This window comes from Tribolium madens, unplaced genomic scaffold (genome assembly GCF_015345945.1).
Source record: "Tribolium madens isolate multiple individuals breed KSU strain unplaced genomic scaffold, Tmad_KSU_1.1 Scaffold_20;HRSCAF=117;Tcas5.2_LG4, whole genome shotgun sequence".
Lineage (NCBI taxonomy): Eukaryota > Metazoa > Arthropoda > Insecta > Coleoptera > Tenebrionidae > Tribolium > Tribolium madens.
In genome coordinates this window covers 5489437-5516684 of record NW_025400985.1, presented here as the reverse complement: position 1 = coordinate 5516684, position 27248 = coordinate 5489437, and the positions used below count along the sequence as shown (strand labels likewise).

The window sequence follows — 27248 nt, the reverse complement described above, 5'->3', positions numbered from 1 at the left end:
GTGTCAGAACTCGCGCCCCAGAGAAAAATTTCAAGAGAGATAAGATACCAGTACCTAACATGGAAAAAATGTTTAAAAAATTTTATTTGCCAAAAAAWTTTTACGCATATTTCTTGATATTTGACATTTTTTATGTCTACTTAATGACACCGATGATTTTGTATATGTTTTTTTTATAACAATTTAGTAAAGGTACACAAATTTTGCCACTAACAGCCACAAATAACATTAAACAGAGTTACAATTTAGGATACATCTTCCTTGTTTCCTCTTCTAATAGCCAGTAGCAAAAAAACTAGACAAATTATTTTTCCAACAGAAATAAATAGAGCCAAAGTGCAACATTTAAACTCTCATAACTTCGAAATTTTTTTCATGTTTCTAGTATCGTACCTTACCATTTTTCTCTGGGGCGCGAGTTCTGGCGCAGCCTTTTTTTAATTTAAATCAACTTTTCTTATGTCAAAACTGTGGCTTTATGCTGATTTTTAAATTATATTAAAGAATTACGGCCAATTTCTTGAGTTTTTTAATTCAACTCGTGCAAAAAATAGTATTACACCACTCGAGGAATTGCTATTGTTTTTTTGATGCTTCATAGCCCTTGGGCCTCGCCACCTCAGGAATAACCGTGCATTTCCCTCCGTTTGTCTATAACATAGGTACTATTGTTGTAATTTTGAAAAATGAGGGAGGTAATTGGTTTTTTCCTTTCTGAAATTAGGATGGAATACCATACTTTCTGTAAGGGTCGTAGAAAAAAAAATTGTACATAGTTGGGGAAATTCTCTTAAATACAAAAATCTGTTAGAGCAGTGTTTGAATTTATAGAGAGGGCAGAGAAGTATGCATTATGCTGTTATCCCAAGGATTTTACTCCAATAGAACGAACCGGATAGGCATTCGTATTAGGAAATCTACACGTTAAAAGTGATTTACCGCTAAATTGTGCGTGAAACGCCAGATCGGATCAACAGCGGCCGCATGGAAGGATTCAATATTTTCACACGCTCAATTAAAATGCAGAGAGAGGTTTACACAAAAAAATCAGTTTTAAACGGATAGAGTTAGTCCATTTTTATGCTTAAACATTTTTTATAACTTACTTTATTTTGGGTGTGATGAGTTAGTTTAACATTGACGGGAAATTAGAGAAATCTTGCATTTAAAACTAGTCAGTTTTTTACTCAGTGAGATTTATCCGTACACAAACTACTATCTGGGTCATTTTGACCATTTATTATCGAACAAAGAATCTCCTGTGATGTTCTTTGCGATAAAATACGAGCAAATTATGACCCTTGCAAGCTTTATGCAACATGCTTTCGTGAGCAGCGTCTAAAAATCGCGCGCAACCTAGAAATTAAAAAATTATATATATTTTCGAATTAAAATCAGATATCGATGGCAAGATCACAGTAAATCTCGGTAATGGCACGACTTTTTTTTTGAAAAAATCGACTTTATTGTTCCAGATGGTCGCAGCGATATCGCCTACATTTTCGTAAAAGTCTCGATAATTTGCTTTAAAGGGGAGGCGTACTTTGCAATGATGGGTTAGTCAATAAATTTTTTCGGCGGTAACGCCAACCAGACCATGATAAAAAGTTTATGGCCGGGCTTGGCCGTAACTGCACTCACTAAATCTTTCGGGGATATTGTTGGAGACCTTTTTATCATGTACATCTTCATATGAATGAGGAACAGTCGTTAATAACAGGGCAATTCGGACGCAAATAACGTTAACGAGATGTAATCTCGCTGGATTTCGGGCTATTGGACCACGATAAATCAGCCGTGATAAGCGATCGATTTTGACCTTGAAATTTCATTTACTTGCAATTTTTTAAACATTTTTCTTTAATGTTATTTAATTAATTAATTAAAACAAAGTTATAGAAAAAAGGCATTTGTTTGTATGCAATGTAAATACAATTCTTTCTTGAAATTGTTTCTATCTTGAAAATGCAGCTCGTCTCGTGCATTTTTTCGTAGGGTTTTTCTTGGTATAATAATGTGCTTGATCGAGTCTGCCGCACGCCTTTGGGTTATAAATAACCCTCTTATAATGTTTAAAACTATTTAAATCCTCTTGATTTCGTAAGTTCATGGAAGATCACGAATCGAGTGAAAGTAATTGAAACTGTGGAGATTCACGGCGGTAAGAACTCCCAATCTCCCTAATCCTTTACAAGCCGGGTATCAGAATAGCCCGGTGACAAATAGCTTCAATGAGATTGATACCGGGGGTTATCAAGCCGCTGTCTTATCAATCGTTTTCTCTCTCTATTCTGCATAAATCCCCATTGCAAAAAAAATTAATCCTGTGTTGGAGGCAGTTAACGAATCAATCACCGCCGTTTAAAGCATTCAGGGATGATCAGGTGACACTCGTCCGTGTATATCAGTCTCCACATCAGCACATCAGCTAGTTTGTAAGGGTGAGGGGTGGTTATCGGGGAGCCATTTATCATCCCTTTCGGGTCCAGGAGCGCTTTGTGTCCTGGCCAAGGACGAATCGAGTAAGGAAGCAAACAGCGGATAGTTCGTTAACCCGAACTGGAGCGTCTTATTCGCGGGTTGTGGTAGAGCCGTCGGCCCCATCTGCACCCCTAATAGCCTTATTAATGCACAGGGCGTGATCTATTTACACCAAAATGCCGAAAATTTGCACCGGGTCAAGGACGACCTCTTGTCTAAATTTAAAAACATTTCCAAAAATCCAAGTTTTGTAGTTGAGAATATTTTCACGAACTTTGAAGCAATTGACAGAGATTTACGTTTATTTACTTGTGGATTGTTGACTTGAAGTGGTTATAAATCCGAACCACAATGAGACGGAGCGACCATCTAGGTAAACATTGGTCGCATACTCTATTACAATAAGATGCTTTAAATTCTCTGATGGACTTTTATTGATACATAAATCGTGAGCTTTGTATATAAATTTTGCTAAGAGTATCAACGCTTCACCAATAAAATACATATGTAAATAAATAGTGGGTAGTTTGTTCCAAAATATTTTTTATTTTTTTTAAACTGTTGTTTTGGACTTATTTTACTAATATTGGAGAAAAAAGTATAATCTTAATGTCATTAATACTCGATTTTTTCAAGCGAGTGCCCCTAAAGATCGAAAAATATTTATATGTTCTTTGGTAGTTTTTGGCATAGGATTCCCAAAAATTGCTTGAATTTACGACTGAAAGGAAAATGACGTCGTTTGTCAAATCGACTAGAAAAAAGATAATAACGCCATTAGAAACACCCAAAATGATGTTTTATATCATTTCTGCCCCCCCTTGAGCCAATAAATTGAAATTAAATCAACTCGGATAACGACACGTCACCAAAAAACAACATCAATAATATTTGAAAGTGGTGATCTTGTTGCTTAGGAAGAGTAATCCAATCAGTGGGGACAAGGTTGAGACTATTTTCGTTTAATTTAAATTTAATTGTATTACCAGCGCGAAGACCCGTTTTATTAAAATCGATTAAAGTGCAGAATTTCTCATGGGAGAGTTTTGCAATTTTTATTAGTCAGAGGACAACCAAATTAGCTAATCGTCAAGATTTATGTTCGGACAACACATATTCGGAGATATTACAAAACAATGACTTAAGTAGTGCGAGAAAATTTATGGAGAATTTTCTAAACTAATTTACAGTTTTTAAGATTGTGTTGGTGTTTCTTAATTTAAATGGGTATTTTGGGAATCGTAAAAAATTGAACAAATTTTGCTCTTGTGTGCTTCAGTGAATAAAGTCTGAGAACGAAAATAAAAGAATGGAATTAAATGAAACGTGAGAATGAAGTAACGCAATAAAATAAATCCAAAAGGAGGGTTGCGCGCTTTTAAAAAAATACAAAAGCAGCTGCGATACTCGACGTAATCAGAAAGTCGCTCAATATACACCAATTAATTAAATCTTTTGACAATTCTTGAATTTATAATAGCCCGAATGAAATTTAATTAAACGCTAAATAAAATAATTCAATTGTGGCATTATTACAGGTTGCGTTCTGAATTAAAACCTGATTCAAACGTCGAGAATTTATCTTCTCGTGAATGAATGAAACGAGCATAATGTGATTAAGTCCCAACTAGGCCATTAGTTTTGTTTGAGAAAGAGAAAGTGTGGACATTGAATGATTTTGCGGGAAAAATTCCAAAACTTATGTTGCGGTAATTGACGATAATTTGAAGGATTTCAATTGTCGGATTAAAGTCGCAAACTTTGTGTAATCCAAAGGCCGTAAGAAGTGGGCTGAGTAAACGTCTCAATTTATTATGTAAATACGGCCATAAATCCCTGTATTATCGCACGGAATTCCTCATAGGACAATTAACCGGCAAAGCGTGATCGGAATGGCTATATGCGACCCCTCAAATCACTTAAATCACAAGAATAGTTCTTATACAACTAATCAACCAATTTAACTGAGTTTTTATTTGTTTCAGAGATCTGACGAGCAACAATATTACATCCCTCAACGAAACCTCGCTGTCTCACTACACCCACATCGAAGAATTGTAAGTAAAAATTTGTTGGTATTTTATTGATGTTGGGGCCACTTACCCATCCTCTGGACATAACTAAGTCCCATTACCAACAAGCACCCTCGTTTGATCTGAATTCGTTTCCGGAAGCGGCGAATATTTTTATGACCTGGCCTTGAAAATTGTCTCAATTTTCCTCCCGGGAATTACTATTGTTATGGAAATATTACTTTCCGTACATAAAATCTGAATGTGGAATTTCGGCAAAGTCACAAAGCTGTATATCACATTGAATATATACACAAAGAACCGACAATAACTGAATCCTGTTCGATAATTCTGTTTTCAAGTGTTACAACAACACTCGTCGTAACAAATTTTATTTGTGAAGGTTTTCCGATAACAGGTCTAGCAATACACTGTAACGTTTATTCAATTGAGTGGTTTGTATGCACACAGTATTGCCAACAACGACGTAATTTTATATTTACTAAATAGAAAATTGGATTGAAAAGAGAATGGAATTTTCTAGCGCCGGGAAAATGGATAATTTCCTACCAGAATAATAACGCAATTATTTTGATAACCTTTCATATTTCTGTGTTAATTTTAACGCTGGGTACAGAATGTGCAAGCAGCTTTTTCCACCGCGTTCTCTATTATTTCATAAATCTTATATTCCAGGCATAATGGCTTCCTGTACTATTTGTCTTGTAAATGAATGGTTTCGATGTTTACATACACAATTATATGTGTTTCCGTGCCATCTGTCATCTGATTATTAAATAATGTGTGAAATATGGGATCTGCATAATTTACAACAATAAAAAACAGAAGCATTGTTTTTTTGTATAATCAGTTGTTGAAAAAATACATTTTTGCATTTGAAATTACCAAGCCACCCTTTTCTTGTAGCGATAATTTTCGACGTCTTCAACAGCAGCGTAAACTATCTATCGGATCAATTAGAAACTTCCTGCAAACAAAAATCGTTAAAAGTGTTTCTGGATTGATTTAAGAGCCCTTTTCTTATTAACTTTGCTCCACTTTACCTAAATCTGAGTCAATACGACCTGAACGAAACTTATTTTATGTGTTTAGTTCGTTGCCGATCGAATTTTCTCTCCGAATTAGTTTACGAATTTTTGGTGGAGGCGCCGGGTTCAAACCAGTGGTGCATCATTTCTTTATAGTTTTCCTAATCAGAACTGTAAATATTTTCGGTTTTCGACTTTTTTCAATTTAGTAACAGTCTAGTGTGATAAGCTTTCCAAATAATTAATGAAATCATCTAAAGCTCGCGTCGGCAAAAAGTCAAAGCTCGTTTAGTGAGTCATCAGTTTTTTTATTTTTAGACCGTCTTCGTAACTTTAAGTAATTACTAATTCAGCGAAAAAGATGATTGATGGGGGGCTATTGTTCAGAAGGAAAGAGGCTGCATTTACTCAACTTAATTTTACAGCCGTCTGTTGAATGATACAAAAATTGTGTTTTTTTCCGGCTCCTTGAGTCGTTAAATTTAACGCGTTTGGGACAAGCAAACATTTTTAATCGAAAATAAACGCAAAGTTTGCGAAATTGTTGATTGGTAATTAACAGAAACATCAAGTTTTATAGAAGCGATCAAGTTTGAGTGTTTTCTGTTTGCTTGTGCCTAAAACAAAGCGTAACCCGTCTCTTTACCCCATTATTTGTCCAGACACTAGAAAAACAAAATTATTAAAACCAGCGACGCAACTTTGGGAAACCTGAATTTGCCAATTTTCACTAGTATTGCTTTTGCTGCAAAATGACAATTTTTTACAGAAAAGCCTTGAAAATTCAGATTTCTGAATTTCTTACTGTGTTTTTTGAATTATTGTAACTGTTGAAAAAGAACAAAACCGTGCAAATATTTTAAGCAAAATTACTTCTTGTTTTCGCGAGTAAATAGACCTATGTTAAGTTGCTAGAAGTTAACAATTAAACGCTGTTGTTTCCAATTTGTTTGAGAGCTTTTGTTTCTCGTTGTGCGCAATAAATCATAGTTGGAGAAAAATGATCTCAACGTGAGTCGAAAATCGTCAGAAATGTCCAGGATCGGACTGATTGCGGTCATTAATTGAAAAAAGCATCAAGTGTTTATCTCTGCAATAAGTGAATTGGTCTAGACAGTGGATATGTTTTTTGTCTAGTGGCGAAAATTCCAAAGAGATAAAGCATCCGAAGGTGAATATAGCGAGTTAATTAAATGGGACTTTCTTGTAGATGAAATTATGTGAGGTGTGGATGCAATTCCGCCGAGATTAGAGCGCTTGTAAATTTTGCATAATATTGAGCTTAGTGCACAAAACTTGTACAAATCGGCTGATTTGCATTATTACAAAAATCCCGGAGAATAATTAGAAATATTTCAGTGAAAGCTCTCGGTTTTAATTAAAAACAAAGCTGGGATGTCCGAGCCGCTTTTTTCGTTTCGCTTTGCCGTGATTATGTCGTTTTATTCTTGAGGGAAGGTTATTTTTGGGCCATTTAGTGATTCCCTATCTGAGAATCGTCGAGAAGACAATAAAATCGTAACTAAACAAGTCGAAGAATCTAAACGCTGAAGGGATATATGAGGTAAATTTCCTTGCCGTCTCTAGGATTACCAAGACGCTTCCTGTCATTCTCAGCTCTAATGTCGTCTTGTTTTAACTCCCGGATCTATTCAGGTTAGGGTTGAGCAGTATTTAGATGTCTGGGACACGATTGTTGCGAATTATTTACACTAGATTTAATAAAGAAGGAATGCCACGTCGTTATTGTGGAAATTATCGCAAATTTGCGCTCTTTACGAGCCACTTTCAGGCTTAAAATAAAGATATCGTAGAGGCCTAAGTTAAAAGGTTTTGAACACGCATATACTTTTGTTTGAACCTGTGTAGTCTCCTCACAGGGAAAAATTCTTCCGGATTATTTCCGGGTAATAACTCATTTGTAATTTACGATGTTCATTGCGTAGAAATTGTGTGAAATTTTCATTTTCCTCCCGTATATGCATTTTAATTTACTTTTTCTATTTGCATTAAATTAATTTGTGGTGCAATTTGTTATATTCCAAATTTATGCCCGTCTCGTTTTGCGTTTTCATCTCTGTATTGTTAGGTATAGTTTCATTGCTTTTGGAGAGTAGAGGATTAAAAATTTGAATTTAAATTTACTTTTTGCATTTTTAACTAAACCGCAAATGATTTTGTGGTGTCAGCGGCTGTGTTTAACAATTCACAAGCTTTTGCTTTAGGCTGGAAAAAGTACGCCAGCTTTGTGTGAGTCACAAAAAAATATGTTAAATTTTTAATTACACACAAAATTCTTTCGAATAAAGATTATTGAGTAATTTATTCTAAAATAATGCGTATCAAATAAAACACAGTAAGCGGTAGTAAAATTATGGAATATTCTTATTTATTAAAACTGAAAATATTTTGTTTTGACAAAAAAGCTCGTACAGGTCAATTTTCTTAAAAATTCTGAACTTGATTTAGTGTTTTGTTGATATTATTTTACTTTTGGATGTTTTTTTCGAAAACTTTACATAATACTAATATTTTGATGTTGGTATTATCGAATCGGCTAAAAAAAAGGTGATTCAAAAACCAAAAAGTGTATAAATTTAAATCAAGTTGAAATTTTTTTATTTTTTAAAATGAAAATTGACTTGTTCGCTCAGTTTTGCCAAAACAAAATATTTTCAGTTTTAATAAGATTATTCCATAATTTTGTCGCTCACTGTATACAGGTGCGCTAGAACTCGCGCCCCAGAAAAAAATTCCATGTAAGGTAAGATACCAGGAACATCCTGTCAATCCTGTCTATAAAAATTTCAAAGTTATGAGAGTTTAAATTTTGCACTTTTCACTTTTTATTTTTGTTGGAAAAATAATTTTTCAAGTTTTTTTGTTACAGGCTATTAGAAGAAGAAACAAGAAAGCTGTTTCTAAATTGTAACTCTGTTTATGGCTTTTATTGTCAAAATTTTTATACCTTTACTAAATAATTAAAAAAAAAACATATACACTTGGTTGCAAAAAAATCGGAAAATGTCAAAACATAAAAATGTCAGATTTTTATATTTATCCATAGTTTGAACGTGGCTTAATTCTAAAAAGTTATGTTAGAATCTGTAGTACTCAATCGTATCTTATCTTACTTGAAATTTTTCTCCGGGCGCGAGTTCTGACACACCCTGCATAACAAAACAACTAACAAATTGATGAATTTTGTACTTTGAATCATTGTTTTTATTTTTAACTTACTAATTTAATAACATCAATTATGTATTAATTTTTATTGTTTTAGAGATTTTTTCATTATCTATTACTAAAACGTGATAGCTTGAACGCTCTCACACCCGTGTAAAACGTTAATTTAACCATCTTTGTCACGCGTTAGCAATTGTTTATTCCTGGAGATTGTTAGAAAATTTTAACGCGCTAAAAGTAGAAAACGGCGAAAGGTAGAGATTGAGTAAAAGTAAAAAACAATAATTCATTCATAATTCTTCAAAGTAGTAGTGTTTTATAGAGAAAAACAGGCCTAAAAGTGCATAAATTTTAAGTTTAATAAAAAACCTTAACCAAGAGTGCGTTGCATTTCAATCAGTCTGACACTTCTGACAGTTAGTGACATTTTGCGTCAATGTGCCTCAGCCAAAAATGATAGAAAAACATCGCTTTGTAAAGCAGATAATTTAACTAAAATAAGAATAATAAAAAACAGAAACATTAAAACAATTTAAAAGTTTTTTTGCAATATTAATACAATATAGTATTTATTTTGTTTAGATACAGTTTGTCATTAGTTAATTTAAAAGCAAACCAAAAACAAAAAATATCAGAATAAGATAATTTGCGCAGGCAGAACAAATTTGATGACAAAACTGATTTGAAAGAAAGTTTAAAAAAAGATAAAGTGACGTTAAAGACATTTGAGATAGAATTAAAAAAAATAAGAAAGAGAAGTTGAAAAATTGGAAACAAGGATGTTAAAAACGAGTAAAAAGAAAGCACAACATAAGAAAGAATAAAAATATGCAAAAAGGAATATTGGACTTGAATGTAGGACAGAAATATTGGAGAAAGAAGAAAATTAAGAAAAAGTATTAAAAATGGATGAAAGTGGTCAAAAAAATCGAAAAAACAGAAAACCTAAAAGTTATTTAATATAACTGAACAGGAAGACTAAAAGAAACAAGAAAATAGTAAACAAAAAAACAGAAAAATACAAAAGTGTAATGTGAAAATATGAGGAAACATTCCATTAAACAGGAACAACAAAAAGAAATCTAGGGTTCTGAAATTTTATATCTAAAGTTTGTTTTTTTTTTTTTAAATGGTAATTACCAAGTCAAAATTTTGGTGAAAAAATTGGTAGCAGCTTGTTTTCATAGTCACAAATTTTGTTTGCTCTTTGTTTTTGTCCCTAGAAATTTTGTTAAAAAATTATGGTTATGAGTTCAAATTGAGATGTTGTCAAAATTTTGACTTTTATAAATCTTGTGTGCCCGTTTGCTCTTTGAAAACACTATAATTGAATACCTGAGGACAGACATCATTACCTAAGTTCTAAAGACAGAATTCAGTGCTAATAATTTTGATAGAAGCATACCGCAAGTAAGTACAGTGTTGTGGATAAAAATGAGGATCTTAAAAACTTTGAAGAAAAAGGATGTATATACAGAAAAAGTTATTTAGCAAAAGATACAAGCAAGGTTTATGAAGATCGCCAATAAATTTTGTGAAATTTATTGAAATGAGCTCAAACTTGATGCATTTTATAAATTCTTCCTCAGCTTTAGTTTCAAAATTGTTACTTTTACAACTCGTTCCTCAAAAACGATGCACAAGACACTGTTCTTTCCGAGGTTCTTCCTCATTCATGTTTATTTTGTATTCTTGTCAATTTCTTGCTGAAAATTAAGAATGTCTAGCAAACCTGCATTACAAATTGCGTCTACATTTTAACGGGCCCTTTTTCTAACTTCCTGCTTGCAACCTATTGGTTTCCAAATTTCTAAAAACTGTTACCAGTACCAAATTTGTTTCTTTTTTCGTGTTTCACCTCTAAATTTTCTTAGACGATTTTTTGTGTTGACGTTTAATGACATTGTTTTCAAATTAATCTAAAAAACCGGAGCTGCAACTTCTTTTATTAAAATTACCATGAATGAATTTATTAATGGTGCCAACGTTAAAACTGTTTGGCATTTCCATTTAAAAAAAGAACAGACTTTAATTACTCTTACAATTGTAAGAGTTAAAATTTATTTGAAATTTATTTAGAAAGAAATCTATTATTTATTATCTGTCTAGAATTAAGTTTTATCTCAAACATTGTTATTCTTGAAAGCTTCCGCAACATCTAATAAATTGAGAAGGATTAGCCAAGGCCTGACAGAGGCAGTTTCAGTAAACATATCGATGGTAGAATTTATCAAAACATTCAAAATACCCATTTAAATTAAGGTCTTTGGGTCAAAAAATAGTAATAATTTTTTTTTTTAATTGTAGGCGTTTAGGACATATTATTATTAGGAGTATTACGTGTACTATATACGAGTCAAGAACTTAGATATAAAGCAAAAATTTTGATCATCAAATGAAAGATTTATGAAACCAGTTATGAGATAATTTTTTAAATGTGGCACATTCGAGGAAATGATTAAATCAAGAATATGAACATTTGGTATTTTAGGTGTTTATTTTTCCGTGTACGTAAATAAGCAATTTTCCTTTCCCTAAGCACTTGTATCCGTCAATACGACTTAATCGGATGATAAGTAAATAGTCAATAAAAATAAAATGTTTACGAGCTTTCCCAACTGAAATTGATCGGGCGAGTGATATCGAACCGATTTATCATTCAGCACGCTACAGATTTCGGCAAATTCAAATTTAGACACATTTATAAAACCGTCGACACCTCTTTTCCAATGAAAACATTAATTTTTCACGGCTGTGTTACAAAGGGGTGGTCTACGCAAACACTCACGATTTTTTTTTCTGTTTCAGGACACTCTCCGAGAACAAACTCGAGTCCATCCACCCGAAATCGTTCGCAAAGAACGTTCAGTTAAAGAGATTGTAAGTATTTACAGGGGCAAAGATCCGACGTAAATCTGGGACGTCCTGTGTCCCATTTACGTGTTCGCTACACGATAAGGCTTCGTTTTTAACCCCTTCAACGTGAGCCAGAGCCATCTAGATGCGCTTGGCTGGAAGCCATTTCGTTTATATGATCCAATAGACTCCTTATTTATTGTGATAAGCCGCGCAAAGTGGCTTCTGTATGAACCTTTGATTTATGCACGATCTGCACAAGAACCAGACTGCTGTTTGTCCGCAGGAATCAGTAGGCGGGGTTTCTAAAGCTCGACGAGCTTTGCGTTATGTGCATACGACACGTGTTATTACGCGCGGTTTTTGCCCAAAAGCTCGCCTTTTGAGCTATTTCTATAACTACCGTCAACAGAAAATAAAGCTATTATTAGCGAAACTGCGTCTCTCTTTTTTACTTTTCAATAAAATAGAACTATTTTTTATATGTACAACACCATCAGAATTTTTCAAACAGAAACTAAAAATACTCTACGACTGTGTAAATTTAATTTTTTAATTTTATTCTGTTAATGGTATGTTTTATGTTTTTATTTCATGAGCTTAAGATTAAGGATTGTAACCCGCTTTTAAACCTGCATTGTCAATACGGGAAAACTGTTTTATTATTAAAGTTGCATAATTCGGAAGAAATAAAAATTTTGCAAACAATCGTAAAACGAATTTATGTTAATATTTTCATGACACAGTTCTGCATTTCCGGCAAAATAAGTACGTTCCACTCATAAACAAACCAGTTTTGATGAAAAAATAAAAGTTGGTACATATTATGACGCCACAATAAAATATGCATAAAACGTTGGTGAGGAATTTTTTGCACGTGGAATATTTTTATTAAAGTTTTTTCTCCGTACCTCGAATAATCAAAATTTAGTTTTGTCATTATTGATTGCCCCAGAATTTCAAGTGTGTCTAGGTAACAATTTTACAGTTTGATCATTCCTGCAACCACCTCGACTCCTGCAATGCCACCTGTTGATTCCCCAACAAAATTTTTATTACCTCTTCTCTTTGCACTCCATTCTCGGCAGGTGAAATAACAAAATTCAGATAATCTTTGCTGAGTGAAAAATCTGTTTTATTTGTGGGTCCACCAGGAAAAACGTGATCGTAAATAAATTGCTTTTAATGCTTCGTAGGATTAATTTTTCGGAAAACGCTGATTAGAACTTGGAGATTTATAAAAGTGGTTTGTTTTTGCTAGATTTATTTAATTGTCGGCCTTCATAGTGCCTGATCCCGGGTCTGGTTTAATTTGCAAGTGAATACAATTAAAGGACCTGATAATGAATGGAAAGTGAACCCAAAAGCTGTCACCCTTACAATGAAAAATCTGGCTTTTACCTAACAAGCATAAATTCACTTTTATTGTTATTACATCCAAACAAATGAAAAGGCCGAGAATACACAGAAAGGGATGTATTTGGGGAAGGAAACGATATTATTTACAGCCACTTAGAAAAATTTGTTCAGTTTTTTTCTCCTCCTTTACGATGAAAATAAAAGTTCAAGTCTTTTGACTACGCCAAGATTATTTCCATTTATACGGGCGTTTATTTTATGACGTAATGTGTGATCAAAAAGGAATTACGACTAGCGATAGCCACCAGACAAAATTAATGGAAAATAAATACGAGTTTCCTCTTGCGGAAAAATCTAATATTTGGTTATTCGAATTTGTGACAGCATTTTTCTTTTGGGATTCGCTCGCCGGAAAAATTTGAAATAATGATGGCAATTTGGACGGTAAAAGCGCCAACTTGTCACCATAGCACAGCCTCAAGCCAATCAACCAAGTTTGTCCAAATTTGTCAATTTCGTAAAATCGCAAAAAATATTACTCCACAATAAGTTGTAGCAGAAGCGCATCGTACATTTCAAGTTACAGCTTTGTTATTGTGTTTATTTCAGTGGCATATTCTGCGGTATCCTGAGAAAAGTCGAAGATCTTCCGGTCGTCTGGATGGTGCAATAATTCCATATTACGTTGTGGATCACGTTTACAACGTGGAAATCGCAATAAAGTGTAAATAAAGCAGCAAAAGATAAAATCATAAATTCATAGGGAGGTCGTAAGGACAATGCACGTTGTGTGCACTCTTCTCCCCAACATGTATTACAAGTTGAACACGTTGAGGACGCGCTACCAATAAATATCATCCTCCTGTAATATGTTGACAATAAAACCGCTCTCGGATATATCACTAAATCATGTCCTATGTACCGGAGAGTAAAAAGCTTGCAAAACACTCATAAATATTAATTTGAAGTGGCGGAATTGGCTGCTTTGCAATATCTCCCTAGAACTGTTATTTGCGACAAGAAGTAGACACAAGCTTTCCATATGCAGCACCTGATGGAAATATCGGATGTTTTCAACAACATGGAATCGGAAAGCTTGAAATTATACTGAAAAAGGAATGACAAGTAATGCATTTTTCATGCGGCAAATGCAGATCTGTCAACAGTTTGCAAAAACTAATCTGCCTCAGCAGGGCTTTAAATTAAAAAAAAGTTATAACTATTACCTGACCTGGTTCATATTTATAAGGAAAACATCTCGTAATACGAGAAAGTACAGTTGTTTTTCAGTTTTTTATACTTTCTTAATTAGTTATAGTTAACAATTTTTTTGCTATACCTTTGTATTACAAGCTAAAATTTATTTCATAAACACAACTTTTGTTGTCATTACCACTAATAATAATTTATTCATTCATTATTCTTAATGATTCGATAATGTTGATGAAAAACAAATAATAACAAAAAGTGGCAACAATAAATACTAATGAAATGAAAATTCTCTCTTCTTGACCTGGGTTAACCGAAGCCCATTTAATTTAATTTGACCCGCCTAGACTGAAACTGACTTAAATTTATCAAACCCGTCTGAGAGAATCATTGACACTTCCAAGATAATTAAATTACGATTCAAGTACAATTAAGTCTGAAGGTGCAATAACAAATTTTTGCATGTGAAAATTGTGATTGAAGCTATCAAAAATCGAGACAAATCAAATCTCCAAGTTTGAAAGTGCTAACCCGTTGTTTTTTGGGAGCGTCTGTTGCTTGTTTTCGTGAAATAATCAGTGTTTGTGTTCGTTTCAGACTTTTGCAAGGGTGCACCCTCGCGGAAATCCCCGTGGACGCCCTCCGTCCCCTTAGCAAACTCCAAACTTTGTAAGTAAATTATTTTAATATCGGCCACGTCTGATAATTCCTGTTGGACTGTTTTTGAGATTGCTTCCAAAGTCCGGTTTAGATAAGCCTCGAGAAATATTGAATTTCAGGATAAACAAAGGGTGAATAGCGATGAGTTGGAACGTATAAAAAGGCCCACACGAGTGGCGCCGATGCACAGCTCGAGTTCCGGACTAGTCCGGCATATCATTGCGTGTCTTACATTTTATGACATCACAGGTCACCTTTAGTCATAAACGCCCTCAAGGGCCGTAAAAAAATACCGACTTGTCAAATTTTCGGCGACGAATGTTGCACTTGTTTCCGAAGAGTCGATTTTATCTTTAAGTCGGTTTCCACAAATGTTTGCTCGATTCAGTGTTTGTCCTTTTTCTGTTTACACTGCGATTCTGCGGATAGGACAAATAAAGGGTCTTTGCGGGAAACTGAAACGAATCGAATGGATATCATGTTTGTAATATAGTAAAAGGGCCAGAATTAATCAATCGGTCTTTGTCTACCACGATAAGTAAAAGATAATAAAACTCCGAGGTTCAGCGGACTTTGAAAAATACCGAATTTAAGGAATACACACGAATTTGCATAATACGGCGAGGAAAACTCCTAAAGCACAAACTGAAATTTTAAGGAAATTTGAGTGTTATGCATGGCTGTCTAGACATTTGTCATTGTGGTATACGAGTGTCGAATGTAGTTATGTCTTTTATTGCGTTTTTGGATCACTCAAGTGATTTTAAGAGAGTTTTTATTAGACTTTCCTAGACCCAAATTTAACTGTTTTTGAAATATTTAGACTTTTTTGAATTTTTTTAAATTTGCATCTTCCTCTCCATATATCAATAACTCTACCATTTTTAATTATTTTGAAATCGTATTTGGGCATTTGAAAAAGAAAGGTTAGATCCTTTCTTTCGTGTATTTATAATTGGAAAAATAATTAACAAACCTCCAAAATTTAAGGTTACGTTTGGGAAATTTAAAGTATCCATAACTAAATTTTTTGAAATTCAAGGCTTTCATTTTTCTTCACTAAATGAAAGATAGAAAGAATTCTGCATCGATCTCTATCAACAAAAAAAACCTAAGTTTTTTTTTACAATGGAAGAAATTCATTACTATCCATGGTAGGTTTCGCATAGTTTGCCATGGAAATTTTATATTTTATATTTTTATTTATTTCGAAAATACAAATTATTTTTTTAATCTAGTTTTTAATAACTTTAATATTCTATTTTTTTCTTAATTTTATGACAATCTATGCTAAAGTAGCTATTGCTAATGAATTTCTCACAATATCAAAAGAAGTTACTAAAACATACTTAGGTACTATAGGGAATGTTAATATAGATCGAAGCAGAACTAAATTCTCCTCCATTTAATGAAGAAAAAATTGGGGCGTTTTATTCAGAAAAACTGAGTATTTGAAGTTTGCTAAACCCTACATTTTCGCAGTTTGTTAATTATTTTTCCAATTATGAATAAACCAAAGGGAAGATCTAACCTTTCTCTCTCGTATACCCAAATACGGTTTCAACAAAATAAAAAATGGTAGAGTTATCGATTTTTGAATAGAAAAATTCAAATCCAATTTTTTTTTAAAGTCTGAATATTTCGAAAACGGTTAAACATATATATAGGGAAGGATAATGAAAACTCTCTGAAAGTCATTTGAGTTATCCGCAAATGCAATAAAAACATAGCTTCCTATTTAAAATAACGAAGTTGATATTCACTTCCGGTGTAACAGGAAGTACCACCATCTTGAAAATTTTTTTTTGGCAAAACCTAAAGGATTATGACTATAAACAAATTTTAGATAAATATCATTGTTAGAACTCCCAATACTTCTAATGTGATTAATTTTATTTATTAGTGACAGAGATAATGGGTTTTAACTGGGCCACTTTATATAGGCAATTCTTAGCTGAAAGCGGTGCTGATATACATTAAAGATAATGTGCTAACTTAGGGGCTAATTAAATTTTAAGTTTGGACTTATTACCCGAAAAGAGGCCCTGCGGAACACAATCGTCCTTCCGGTTGGGACGATCGTTTACTTAAACAACTCCATTAATGCTAATTTTAAAGCAAAGTGCCCGAATTTGTAACTAATCCGCTATAATTGTGCCCTTTATACCATTCATTAAATCGTTGCCTTTATGTTGGCGGCAGTTAAATATGAGTATGCAACCCAACAACACCACTCTGGCGGTGATCCAATTCTCACGTTATTTTTTAATCCTGATGGAAAATTTTAATCCGAAACAAATTTCCTACGATAACGTTTTTATTAAATTTGAAGTTATTTAAACGCCCACATAAGCATGTGGTTCCGCATCTGGCTAAAAGTTCTTAACTAAATTGGTCGCAATAAATCTTGAGTGTCAAAACTAAAGTGAGTTGCTCGAGTAAGAAATTAAATGCGGGATCATATCATTATAAATATGATTTAGAGAACGTTGAGATAATTTATTTGGGTTCTATCTCGGACTTGAAAGGAAAAGAAAAAGTAACACCGTTTACGATCCGAGCCATAAAAAGTTACTACTCCAATTAATTCTTTTTATGGCTAGTTACTCCTTCTGGTTGAACACTCTTATAGGTGGCATAATAGCACACGATCGTTATATAAAATAAAATTCTAGCGACGCCAGATTTAAAATCAATAAAATCCGCGACAAACTACCCTTTCGCTCTTGTTAAATTTAGTAATCGATTCTTTTAGAGCAAATTTTGTCCAGTCAGCGCCACAATAAGAATAAATAATGTTTGCCCTTATCCCAATCGATAGTCACCCTTGCCACAAATGGATAAAATATTCTTTCCTAGAGGAAGTGTTTGTTAGTTTTAGTCTCGTTTGTCTTTCGCATTCCTCTAACCTAGTGCCCGTCTTTTCTCGACGATCCTGATTTATAACGGATTTACCTCATACTCGGACGGAAACTGCGTGAAAACTTTTACTGAATACGCAAATTTAATATCGCAAAGTTACGAGTAGAAACATGGCCTCAAAGGCGCTTTTATTCTAATTTTTTTACACGTGGTATCGAATTATTATTTCTATCAACGTTTAATGAAAATAGAAAACCGGCTTATGATAACATCATCAAAGTAGCAGCTTACCTCTCTACGTTTTATAAATTAATTGTGAAACGCCTTCATTAGGTCAGAGTAAATGGTTTTAATATTTATTATCAACAAGTGCTAAATACAATTATTATTTGATAAGTTTTTGGAGTCGTTGAAAAACCAAACTCTCGTAAATTAAACCTCACAGTTTCACCATAATTGGAAAAAGTTTCTCAATAATTGTCATTAACTGTTGGATTAACTTCGAAAGCTCTTTTTCGATATCGAGCGATGTTAATGATAATCACTATTTTTATTATAGCAACATAGTTATTTTTATTTTATTGAGAAAAAGTCGGTAACTGATCATTATCTTTAATTATACCTAATTTAGCCGGGGATTTACCTTGCTCCAAAACATTATTTCAGGTTACGCTCCATTAATTTTGGTTTTATGAAAATAATGCATCCATTAATGTAAATATTGACATTAACAGCCACTTTTATGAAGACAACCAAAACAAAAATACGTTTTTTAATTAAATAATTTTTGTAATGTGGAACTGCACGTATGGGTCATAACAATTAAATTTATCGTCGTCGGTTTGCTTGTAGGTTGTTATCGGGTGTACCCTGCATTTTGATAGCGACATTATTTTATAACAGTGCTGCCAACTTTGTACTGAAATTAATAAAAGTTGGATGTACCTAATATCACTCAATTGAATTATTTCGTACCTATTTATTACCATTATCAACATAAGTCACGTTAGTTTCCTTACGGAAAGTGAAAATTCCCTGGAAAAGTTTTCTAATAACTTTCTCTCCATTGATCTGGGCGCTTTATACAATTCCGGATTCAATATCTGACATTGAAACTTTTTGCAAGTTTGACCACTGGAAATACATAACAAATGAGGGTATTCATAGGTTCATGCACGGGCTTTGAAGCAATTTTATCTCAGTCCAAACAGCACCCACACATGGAACAAAACAACTTCTTTTCGTTTTTCCATGTTTTCCCCGATCATTCCATTATTATCGATTTGTCTCTCTATATTACAAGTTATGTTATGTTATCAATAGGATGTAAATTGAATGAGTTTATCACAATTATCGCATTTCGAACATACATCGACATGCATTAAACTTGTTTAATATGCATCGAAAAACTAGTTGAACATTTTTAGGCCATTTGGCAAAATGGCAATAGATAATAGATACATGTTATACACACATTACTGCTTCCAGTTTCATTGAATTTCGAACGAGAAATGTTTGACTAGAATTTTTTCGTCGACTAAAGTCGTTTTCATTTATGTTTCAGGACTTTTTTTCATATTTTTCCATGTTTGTCTATTTTTTGCGGTCAGTTGTACGATATGATTCACTTTTTTCATCCACATTTACAGTTTATTAAAAACGCTTTTTGTTTTCTTAAAATTCCAAAGTGTGAGTACTTTAATAAACTGTGTCAATTTATCATCACTCATTTCGTGTTCGTGTCGAGTCTGTATCAAAGGTGCCTCAGCGGAAATGATTGAATGATAAATTGCGTTGGGTTTTGTCGCAGTGCTTTGTAAAAATGTTGATGATGTAGTGAGTATTGTTGGGTTAGGCATCTGGGCAATAACGAAATCTGGAAATTGGATGGAACCACTTTCCAGCAGGTTCCTTCACTGCGCAGCTTGCGTCTGGACGGCAACCGTCTGCGCGGTGTTCCTTCGGAGGCACTTTCCAGTCTCCCGCACCTTGAGGTCCTGTGAGTACCAGGACCAATCTGTGTTTTTTATCGACCAGGAAACACCAGCAGCTTCAACTACCACTTTGAGTCGAGATAATTTGCGCAATTATCATCGTTCAACTAATTGAATAAATTAATTGGCTGTCTGGGTTCTAATTATTGAAATTATCGCTAGTACACATTGAGAAAAAGTTTGATTGGCATGGGACTTAATCGAGCGATTAATGGCAAGGTGGTTGTTGGAGCATAAAGAGCAAGATTGACGACCACTTGGTACACTAATACCTACTCACCTGTAACTCTATTTACTGTATACTTTACGACATTTTACACTTATTTATGCGCTAATAAAACTAATAAACACTCTCATTAACACGTCATTAACTGTTTTGTACCGTAAATAAACGTCCTCAATTACCATAAAACCGATTATTGAGACACAATTGGAGATAATTGGCACTCGGATATAGCCCGAAAACAAAATTTTCATACCGAAAATTTGCACGTTTTAAATGGTTTATTTTCCAGGAACATTGGAAATAATCTCATCAACGCCCTCCCTCCAGCCGCTTTCCCAACGTTGGATAAACTCGTCGTATTGTGAGTATTTTATCGCAATTTGTTGTTTGTTTGCGGCCATACGATTCAAAATCGACTCTACACTAAAAAGAGCTTTTAAATATTACGACTTTCACAGTTTTATTCACTTTGTTTTTTATTGAGCCGTAAAGTGGGGTATTACGATGAAGTTACTGCGGGTTTTAAAATCTTTTTAAATCGGTCAATTGCGACAGAACTTCGTAATTGTTAAGGTAACGAGAAAAGCGCACTTTGTGCTTTTATTATTATACGGCGTTGGGGATTAAAAGTGGTTTTAAAATGTTGATTGCTTAAGTGTTACAGAACTGGTGTCAAGTGACTTAATTTACGAATTATTTATCTCTTGGTAAAAATATATACGTTGGTTTTAATCCACTCGCCTGAATTTTATTATATTTTTAAAAGTTTTTACCTTTACGACCTCTATATCTTGTAAAAATCTTTTTTTTTCTTCATTAATTCCATCACATGTTTATTTTCGATTTATCTGCAAAAATTTTGTTCCAACTCCTTTAAAAACAACCCAAATTAAAACCAAAAACCAGAATTCAGTAGTTCCAGAATTCAGTAGATATTCGTTTGCGGAAAATTTGAAGTCACATTTAATAATTCTTTTTCTAGAGCACATGTTAAACTATTTCTTTATCAACTCTTTTGAGTAGATAAAGTATAGTACTTTAACCGCAAGGGTAGATAAAGTAACACCTAAAAGCAAGGGTAGATAAAATGTTTTAACATATTTTATTCATTTAAGTTTACAAATGTTATCATCTACAAGGTGGAATAAAGCGTCTGATTTACACTCAAACGAGTTGAATACATTTTATTCTTCGAATTAGACTCAACAAGGCTTAAACTTGCTTTGAATCTGTTAAAAATAATCTCACGTTTCGTATTGAGAAATGCCAAAAATTGTATTTTTTTTTAATTTTATTTTTTCTCTTAAATTTTAAGTCCTGCTGTAGGAAAAAATGTTGTATTATATACGACGATAAAGATTGTTTATCTACTCGTGAACTTAACCTTTTCACTCGTAGATAAACAATCTCTTTATCGTCTTGTATAATAAATAACTATTATTTAATTTTGTAAGAATAAATGCATTGTTATGTACTTTTCACAATAAATAATAAAATTAGTCGACTTTTTTACTAACCTTACGTCAAGTTGCAGTCGATATAGTAAATTTTAATAATAATAATCATTATTAATTATTATATATTTAATAGAAAAGGCAAAAATAAAAATTTCTGTTTTGAAAAGAAATTTAATGTATATAAACAACTTTTGTAAAACAAACAAGAAAAATTTCGACTTTAACAAAGATATAAATATCCTTTTTTACAAAAAAATTGTGGTTGAAACAATTATTGATTTTAATAAAATTAAGAATAAAAAAACATATTCAGGAATGTTTGTTTTTAACTTTTTTCTTGATTTTTTCACCTTGGAACACGACTAAAAATTCATGTATGACAAAACAATTAATGTTTTTTTTTGTATATATTGTGAATTCAGTATCTATAAATAAAGATCGAATGAAAATAAAATAGAAACTACAACACCATGTGCACAATTTAGCATTCAAGGTAAATCAGTAATGCGTCATGCAATCTTAATTAATTCATCTAAAACTGAAACCAATTGGAATAGCTCAAACCCTCGAGAACTTATTTTTTATTTTAAGCAGTTTCGGGTTAATTCGGATTTAAATTAGTACAGAGAAGAGGCTCGTATTGCGACAATAAATCTGTTTGCTTGCAATTCTAGTGTAATACGAAATTCAAATAAATTGAGTAATGTTTTTATTAAACTACATAGAAAATTATCAGATAACGCAATTTATTACTCATTCGCATTTATAATTGCCACGGAAGAAGCTTCAAACTGTTTTTAAATATAGCCGACCGTTAATTAAACTTTACTTCAAAGCAACCGACAGATTTCCAATAATTTCTAGATCAAAGTATCTCCAATTCTATTGAACTATCCTCAGTGGCGTATCATAAACTTTAACTGGCATTTGTGACAAATGGAAGTTGCGTGTACGAGTGACACGAGTTAAAAATTGAAAGAGATTTTTTTCATCTAGTAAATTGTTTCGATATTTACTCTACACAAGACTAGACTTTAAAATATTGTAGCGCGTGTCTGAAAAACTGTTGGACACACATTTTATTAATTTCGTCTCAACGTTTCAGAATTTTTCGGGCATATTTTACGGCGGCAAATGGAAGTTTTGGCCTATATTTCCATTAAAACAGCAAGTCACAGTATAGCTATCTCGTGAAAGCATCGTGATTTACGATTTAACTTACAGTCAAAATTTGCACAGCTAAATCCCGAAAGTATGGGCTTTACCGCCTCCCCATCGATCTTTTGTAACTTTGATATTTAACTGTCACTAATCAGTGTTATTTTTCAGATTGATGAAACGTAACCAGATAAGTGAGATCGCAGAGGAAGCTTTTGCAAACTTGACGTCTCTCAAAGTCCTGTAAGTATCAAACATAATCAATAGTGGTGTAATCTCGTAACAAGAATGCTTTATCATCTCACTTAATAAAAGCCACTCGAGTTAAACTATCTCAATTTTGTATCAGATGGACCACCTGGTGGCTTCGTGGCGGTTTTAATTGTTAGCAATTGATTTTTATCGATATTTAGATTAGAGACTTGGGGCGAAATTGGCCGTTTTAACGATCACGCAGCTTTAACAGCTCGGATTATAAAGGAAAGGGAGCAACGAAAACGATTTAACGCTAGGGGCGGTTCGTTTAAAGAGGGAGATACCTACGCAATTTAGGGGAGAAGATGTAGGTGATGATACTCGAATTTTGCCAAAGATAAGTATCTGTGCCAATAAAAATTCAACCAAATTTGGGATGTGCGATAAAAATTTTACATTTTACGTTCGAAACGTGAGGGCAGTAGTGGGATTTGCTGTGAAGTTGTTTATACAAACTGGGTGTGTATGAAGAATGTTTAACTTTGAGTTTGCGGAAACTTTGTTGTCTTAATTAACAAAAAAATTGAAATTTCGTGGTCTTTTGCGTGTTAAGTCTATTTATTTATTAAATTACAACAAGAATTTATTAAATTATAATTATTTTTTATACCTGAGTCATATTTTTTTATAGATTTTGGGGCACTAAGTTCAGAAACAATATTTAAAAAAGTCCACCATGCCACGTTTAAGAAATATGTTATTAACAAAAATACTAAAACAACAAATTAAAAATGAGTTATTTTACTTTGTTTATACTTTCTTGGATCAGTTTCTGCTATAACAGTCCAACAGTAATCTCCTAACATATTTTTATCCCAAAACCTTTGTGCCGATCTTCGAAAACTCTTCTGATCTTGATGAAAACGCACACATCTATATAAGTTTTTAGAAAAGAAGTCTAAATGCTACTCAATGAAATGTATTTTAAGACCCATTTAGACCCATCTGGTGATAATCTTGCAATAATTCAGCAACAATTTGAGTTTTAACTGGGAGGCCTTCGTGCAGAAAGCAGGAAAACTATCAAATTTAACAAAAAACATGTTAAAAAAACTAACAATAATTTTTGTTTAATTAAAGGAAAATAAACATAAAAATAATAACACTAGGAGATTTTTCTAACAAGCATAATTTTTGGTACCAGTCTTAAAACACACCACCTGACTTATAATGGTAAAACAAAAAAAAAACTTTCAACACGTCACATTTTTGATTAATAATTTTTTTGATTTTTTTTTTTGATTTTTTTGATAAACGTTAACCTAGACAAATTATTATGGGAAATAAATTTACATTTCATCTTTTACTACTGATTTGAAATCGCAAATCAATTTATTTTCCGCTTAAGCAAATAAGAAAATGAATCATTTATGTATCTAAGACAAAATTACCTTAAAGTACTCGTAAGTGATGCAAAAAATCCGAGAAAAACCTCAAATCTGGAATAATGAAGAAACCTTAGGTGCCGAATGTTTCTAAAAGTATATTTTTCGATTCGATTTCTTTTTACAAAACTTAAGAACTGTAAAGTGATAAACAAGAGCATTTTCATCAAGGTATCAGTGCTATGGAAAAAAAGTATCAAGGTATGTATGAGATTCGACATAAAAGACAAAAAAGAAATTCTTAAAAATATTTCTTTATTAAATTTGTGTTCAATCTATTATCTAGTATTCCATTTTGTGTAGTTTAAAATTAGAAATGGTTTAATGCATTTTTTTAGTTCAGTCTATATCGTAAATATGAGTGATTACTTCGACCACTGTATGAAAATAAAAATAACAAAAAAAACCTTACGTGATGGAGAATTTTGGTGATAATTTTTAGATATTTTTATCCATGTTAGAAAAAAAAAAACTAAAAAATGTCGCCTAGTGTAATTTGCTTAAAAGTATATTACACAAGTTATTATTTGTAAACTAGTGTAATTATATTTGTGTATTGGGGCAACCTATTTTTAATAAACAATTATGAAAATCCTCCTCTAATTAGAAACTTATTCTTTCCAGAGAGCTCGACGACAATTTCCTAACCGAGATACCTGCAGCAGTCACGAAGCTCGCCAAACTGCAGGAACTGTAAGTTTTTCCCCATTTCATGTTCATTTAAACAGTTGAATATTGCGGTTTTCTGATTATCCCGGCCTGGACTACAGACTTTTCTCCGGAATTGGATTCGATCTAAAAATGTTAACTCAGTTATTTTCAGGTGAAGCGCTTCAATCGAGAAAGCCAAATTAAATTCTAATTAAAATGAATTAAGAGAGGCCGATCATTGAACTTGTAATTGTTGCAGATCGATATCTGGTAACCGCATCAAGTATATCCGTGGGGGATTATTGCAGAAGACACCCGCCTTGGCTCTCTTAGAGCTGAAAGGAAATCCTTTGACAGGAGTGGACGCCCACGCATTCTCTTTTCTGCCGCGACTTCGAAAGCTGCAAGTATTATATGTTACCTCATGTGCATACATTTCGCTTCGAATTAATACTCGAACGTTGTCTGCTTTTACGACTCGAAATTCAATTTCAAAAAGTGTCCTCGACGATTTTATGGGAGTTGCTACTTTAAGGAAGTTGTAAAGTCTTTGCTATTATACCGTCGTAAAATCATATCATGTCGCTGCTGGTAATTGGGGGGCGACGCTTTTATTATTTCCTTTAACCAGAACTTGATCCAGTTACTAATCTCCAAAACAAAAGATTTTTCCCCAAAAAAAACATGTAAATGTTTTTTCATTGTACGCTTTACTGGTTCATCCGTCTTCCCCTAGATCTGATGAGCTTTTTCGTGCCTCTTTGTGTTTGGCAGTGATTTGATTTATATCCTTCTTTGTTGGCAGGATTCTGTCTGAGGCAAGAGAGTTGTCGACGTTCCCTAACTTAAACGGCACAACGGCCTTAGAGATCCTAAGGTTGGATAGGGCAGGGATTTCTTCCGTCCCTTCCACATTGTGTACAACTTGTCCTAGACTCAAAAGCTTGTCAGTATATCACATTAAAGCCGAATTTCGATGTTAATTGTATCCTTTGCAGAGACCTCAAGTCAAACAAGCTTAAAACTATACCTGACCTCAACAACTGCAAAGAGATGAGAGTTCTGTAAGTGTTTTTTCCGCTTCCTGGACGACTTGTCCTCCTAAATAAATTGGTTCTTTTTCAGGGATTTGGCCAGCAACCACATCCGGTCGCTGGAAAACAGGCCATTTCGTGGCATGTACCAAATGCACGACCTACTCTTGGCTCACAATGAAATCCAATACATCCCACAAGACGCCTTCTACAATCTCTCCAGACTTCAAGTTTTGTAAGTGCGATCATTAAAAGCAACATAAGTGGAAAACCTAAAAATATGGAGACGTAACGAATTAGAAAAATCATTGTGTTAATTAAAAAAAAAATGTTTCTTTATATAAAAAGAAAAGATTGGATGAAAAGGAAAGAATAAAAAATAAATAAACAATGATAATGAAGAAAAACAATTACGATTTTTGCAACTACATAAATAAAGTTGACTAATTACATCATCACTGTTTTCTTTCTAAATGCTTTGTTGAAATATTTAACAATACTTTTCATATTCCGGAATGCGCCTTACAATTTTCGTTTACAACGTGTTATTGCAGGAATCTCGAAGATAATCAGATTTCCTTTATTCACCCGGATGCTTTTCTCCCGATTTCAAAAATCGAGGATTTGTAAGTGTTATTATCAGAATTTATGTAGGTTTATTTAAAGCCACTAATTTACAGAAATCTGGGCCAGAATGTTTTCCCCCATTTACCGTCGGCCGGTTTGGAACGACTCTTGCATTTGAAAACTTTCAATAATCCTAATTTGCGCGAATTTCCACCACCGGAGGAATTTCCACGCATCCAGACTTTGGTCTTGGCGTATGCTTATCACTGCTGTGCTTTTTTACCTCTGATTCCTTCAAATCCGCCCCCGAAAGCCAAAGATTTCATTGTTTTTCCCGACATTGAAGATATTGATATGAACATGTGGAACTCCAGCTTGAACGACTATTGGCCATCACAGCGTAAGATTTTAATTTTATCTCTCTGTCATTTTTCCATTTTTTTTTTTAGAAAATTTGAGTCACAAATTTGGTAAAAAATTTGAAACTATTTGGGAAAATCTCCGGTCTGATTTCACGTACCCTGGAAATTTTCCGTCCTATATGGAAGAATACGCCGAAGAAGAAGCTCAAAGGGTGGCAGGTGGTGATGGACCCCCTGGAAAAATCCAGTGTTTGCCTTTGCCAGGTCCTTTTTTGCCGTGTCAAGATTTATTCGATTGGTGGACTTTACGTTGTGGAGTTTGGATTGTTTTTCTTTGTGCGATGTTGGGAAATGGGACTGTGGTTTTTGTTTTGATTTTTTCCAGGGGCAAAATGGATGTTCCGAGATTTCTGGTCTGCAATTTGGCGGCCGCGGACTTTTTCATGGGCATTTATTTAGGTAAAAAACCATTATGCAAAAAATGA

The 27248-nt window shown here is 33.3% G+C and overlaps 1 protein-coding gene across 3 annotated transcripts in view; it reads left to right on the top strand.

Moving 5' to 3' along the window:
• LOC123005433 (lutropin-choriogonadotropic hormone receptor) overlaps positions 1-27248 on the top strand; it is a 76612-nt gene that overhangs the window by 47443 nt on the left and 1921 nt on the right. For 2 of the 3 annotated variants that reach the window (XM_044399180.1, XM_044399179.1), the window contains exons 2-15: positions 4467-4538; positions 11537-11608; positions 14750-14821; positions 19530-19673; positions 20184-20255; positions 22681-22752; positions 24774-24842; positions 25060-25203; positions 25606-25746; positions 25799-25864; positions 25926-26069; positions 26389-26460; positions 26515-26801; positions 26851-27222. In XM_044399180.1, coding sequence (XP_044255115.1) covers positions 4467-4538; positions 11537-11608; positions 14750-14821; positions 19530-19673; positions 20184-20255; positions 22681-22752; positions 24774-24842; positions 25060-25203; positions 25606-25746; positions 25799-25864; positions 25926-26069; positions 26389-26460; positions 26515-26801; positions 26851-27222 — 1799 coding nt within the window. The remainder of the gene's footprint in view (positions 1-4466; positions 4539-11536; positions 11609-14749; positions 14822-19529; positions 19674-20183; positions 20256-22680; positions 22753-24773; positions 24843-25059; positions 25204-25605; positions 25747-25798; positions 25865-25925; positions 26070-26388; positions 26461-26514; positions 26802-26850; positions 27223-27248) is intronic. The other variant, XM_044399182.1, reaches the window with a different exon arrangement.